Source organism: Camponotus vicinus, unplaced genomic scaffold (genome assembly GCF_025532165.1).
Source record: "Camponotus vicinus isolate PSW18456_S1 unplaced genomic scaffold, iyCamVici1.0 SCAF_9, whole genome shotgun sequence".
Lineage (NCBI taxonomy): Eukaryota > Metazoa > Arthropoda > Insecta > Hymenoptera > Formicidae > Camponotus > Camponotus vicinus.
Window position 1 is genome coordinate 10,674,239 of NW_028141981.1, and position 4,081 is coordinate 10,678,319.

At 37.3% G+C, this 4,081-nt stretch overlaps 1 protein-coding gene across 1 annotated transcript; it reads right to left on the bottom strand.

The window, feature by feature from the left end:
• Positions 1-256: 256 nt before the first annotated feature.
• LOC145977240 (uncharacterized) lies at positions 257-3,722 on the bottom strand. The gene is made up of 5 exons (XM_083109042.1): positions 3,049-3,722; positions 2,232-2,347; positions 1,408-1,601; positions 995-1,068; positions 257-896 (listed from the first exon to the last, which is right to left on the bottom strand). The coding sequence occupies exons 1-5, from the start codon at positions 3,720-3,722 to the stop codon at positions 257-259; spliced, it is 1,698 nt and encodes a 565-aa protein (XP_082965168.1).
• Positions 3,723-4,081: the final 359 nt, after the last annotated feature.

Consider the following 4,081-nt stretch of genomic DNA (forward strand, 5'->3'; position numbering starts at 1 on the left):
GACTAATCACAGCCATTCTTTTGAAGAATGTAACCATATATTCTTCAAAAGAATGGCTGTGATTGGTCCATAACGTCTAGTAAACTACCCCGGAGCGATTGAACCCGACAAGTCGAAAACGCTATAAAATAAATATCGTGTGTGTGTGTATGTGTATGTGTGTGTGCGCGCGCGTGTGTGTATAATATATGTTTAAATAATTTAATTTATAATGCAAATGATTAAATGCAATGATTAATATATGATTAAATTTAAATCAACAGTGTTTAATTTGCCAATATATAGCTCCTTCGCTGTTAAAATATTCACAAAAATTATTCCTAATTTTTGCAGCTACTCGAGAAGTGTTATTTGTATCACATCTTCCTATTTCCTGAAGAGCAGAATTATCATCTATATTTCTTCTCCAAGAACCTTCTATTGATCCATCAGAACCATCTTGATCAATCATGTTTTCAATAACATATTCATTGACCCCAATATCTTGTATTCGAATATAATTGTGTAAACACACAATAGCTTGTACTATTTTCATTGCTGTTTCAACTGAACAATTTATTGGTCTTCTTAAAATCCTCCATTGACTTGATAAAATGCCAAAAGTATTTTCAATGGTCCTCCTTGCTCGACTAAGGCGATAATTGTAAATAATTTTATCCTGATTCAAATTCTGTTTTCCTGAAAATGGCCTCATTAAATATTTAGTAAGAGGAAAAGCTTCATCTCCAACTAACACGTAAGGCATTAAATCTCCTTTAAAGTAGATTGGTTCTGAATCGGGTATATTCATTTCATTATTTCTAAATTTTTGACCAAGAAGAGAGTCTCTGAATATTCCACCATCACTATGACGTCCATAAGCTCCAATATCCATAAAAATAAAAATATATTTCGCAATTATTTCTAAATTTTTGACCAAGAAGAGAGTCTCTGAATATTCCACCATCACTATGACGTCCATAAGCTCCAATATCCATAAAAATAAAAATATATTTCGCAAATCGCAAGCAAAACAAAACTATGGCTATTTTTATAATTAAAATATGATAAACCTGCATTTTCAGGACACTGAAAACGTTATGAAATATTCAAACGATTATAAAATATTTCTGTAATACTGTTAAAAGGTATATATAATATTTCAAATAAAATATAGTAGCAATGTTTCAATAATATTACGTGCCGAGAAGAACATCCCGAGGCTGTCTGACGCACATCCTGAAGATGTTCGACAGGATATCCTAAGGATGTCCTAAGAACTAATATTCGGGTATCTTTTGCTCTTCCTTAGGACATCCTAAGTATGTCCCAGGAAAAAATTAGGATATCCACAGGATATCCATCCTGGACGTCCTTTGGATATCCCAAGTATTTCATTGTGCTGTCTGGGATTGTTCAATAACTTACTTGAATAACAATATGTTTACCATCAATAGCACTTATACAATGATTAAAATCCCATAAATTTTCAAAATCTTTAGAAATATTTAACCATTTTTCTTTTGTAAAAGGATATGGAAGGACATCTTTAGAAAGAACAGACCACAACGCATCGCAACCCAAACAGCACAAGATATCCTCAGGATGATCCTGAATATATCCTAAATATCCTCGGGATATACGCGGGATTTATTCAGGATATGGTATAAAGCCAAACAGATCAGGATATTTTTTGGATTTCTTAAGGGAGCCCTGCGGAACTGTAAGAGATATTTTAAGGATATCCTTTTGTGTTCCTCATTGCATCCCAAATTAGTTCAGAAAATATGTGATTGATATTATACAGGGTGTAACTGAAAAAGCGCCCACGGAGCAAATAGCGTTATTCCTGATTAAAAATCGAGTCGAAAAGTCCTGAATCATTTTTATTATAGCAAAAGAGTGTAAGAAAAGGAGTCAAGAATAGATCACAAGAATAAGTAGAACAAAGATTCTTGTTAAACACTGGGTATAAAATATATTCAGAAAAATTACAACGCTTTTATATTTCTTTCGCGACCTACTGCTTACAATGACTGCTATCGAACAACTAACGCTTGCTGCTGAGATCAGCGCTCGATTCGACTCCTCCGCCGCTCGATTACGCCGGCATACTCGCATACAACTATACCGACTGTTCGAACATGCGTCAAACTACATCAATAATTTTTTTCTATAATGCTTAATAAAGCGGTAATTATTGAGTAAAGTTGCGCCAATAAGGGCCCTTCGTATAGTTCCTTTTATTATACCGATAAACATTATATCATTATCCTTAAAATGTTGATTGCATACACAAGCATATTTGGAGACTTCTTTTCCAATGGCATCGGTCCATTTTAATTTTAAATCTTGTCGTGTAGTTATACTAGAACAAGAAATAGATACCGTTTATCAAATTAATGTAGTAATAATGTTTCTTAATATAAAAAAATAATAATGTTTCTAAATGAATTTGTGTGTGTGCAATTTTTCAAGCATTTATTCTTCTAACCTTTAAGGAATATACATTGAATATTTACCTATAAAAAGTAACACCTTCTGCCCCGTACAGCTTGTGACAAATGCAGCAGGAACGTACCATATTTTTTTATATTCGTATTTTTATTGTTTAATATGTACATGCTACTATATATATTCACCGTATTTGTACGACGTATATACACGAAATTAAAGAAATCTGCGTGCCGCCCGTACCGATGCACGCTGCTTTCCCCTCATCTCCTACACGCATGCTCGCTTCGTTTTCACCCATCCCATCAGTATCCCCACCACGGGACGAAAGAGAAGGACAGAGAGTCCCAGAATCATCTCTCTGTCCTTTACATCTTTCAACGCCGCCTCTTACGGTAGGGACCAGTCTATTCTATAAGTCTATGGTTGAGGTACTCCGTCCTCCCTTTTGTTTTGAAAACCTTATTATGTTTTTCTTGTTTCCGATTCGGACACATTGGCACACAATGCAAAGGCCATGCTCGCTGTTTAGACTGTGGTGGAATCAATATCAATAACGATCTTTTCCATATATCAGGGAAGATTCCTCTTCTTAGACATTGATTATAGACATACGTCAGCTCCTTTAGAAATTCGGGAGATATTCTTTTTAAAAAGACGGACTTTATGCCGTCTATGCCTGGCGCTTTGTTAGCACCGGCTTTTCTCCTCAGGATGTTACAAATTTCCTCCGCATTAATGTTATACTCCTCGAGCCAGGGTTCTTCCGCATCCTCATCGGTTGCACCCTCGTCACTTAGAGGATCCTGTGGGAACAACCTGTCAACAAGTTGCTCTAAGATATCTAGAGGAAGAGTCTCGCCGAAACTTGGGTTACTGCGTCTCAGCTTCTTCAGTACTATACGGTACGGAAGACCCCAGGGGTCTTTATCAATAGTTTGAATGAGATCATTCCAAGCCTTGGTCTTGGCTTTTCTTATTTCTGTACTTAGTACTTTTTTCTTAGATCTGTACTCTTCTTCCATAATGAGTATATCTTCTATATGCCCTTTTCTCTTTACTCTTTGCCATTTTCTTCTGGCCTGATTACATGCATTCCTTAGCTCGGCGATATAATCGCTCCACCAATACACACTCTCCCTTCGTACTGGAGTTACAATGGGCATACTAAAGTTACACGCATCTGTGATAACGTCTTGCGTCCATCTTGCCATTTTACCGACGTCCTCGTCGTGTACGTGATTCACGCAACGCCATGTCAGTGCTTCCTTAAATCTGTCAGCGTCCATTTTCTTGTACGCCCACCTGACGTACTTCTTCTTATGTCGAGACTAACGGGTTTCTTCATCCAGTCTGACTTGGAACTGAATATAGGCATGGTCGGAAAGTGTCTCCCAGTTCAATACCTCCCAGGAAACAATCCGGGGTTTAACGCCGGAGTTGCACCACGACAGGTCTACAATTGAAAAGCCTTGCGATCTAATGCAGGTGGGCTTGTTGCCGATATTTAAGAGAACCAAGTCTCTGCTCGCGCTCCATCTTTCGAGGCGATTGCCGCGTGAATTCGTCTGGGAACAGCCCCACATCACGGACTTCGAATTAAAATCGCCACCCAGGATAATGTTGTAACCCTGGGTATCCGTAACAG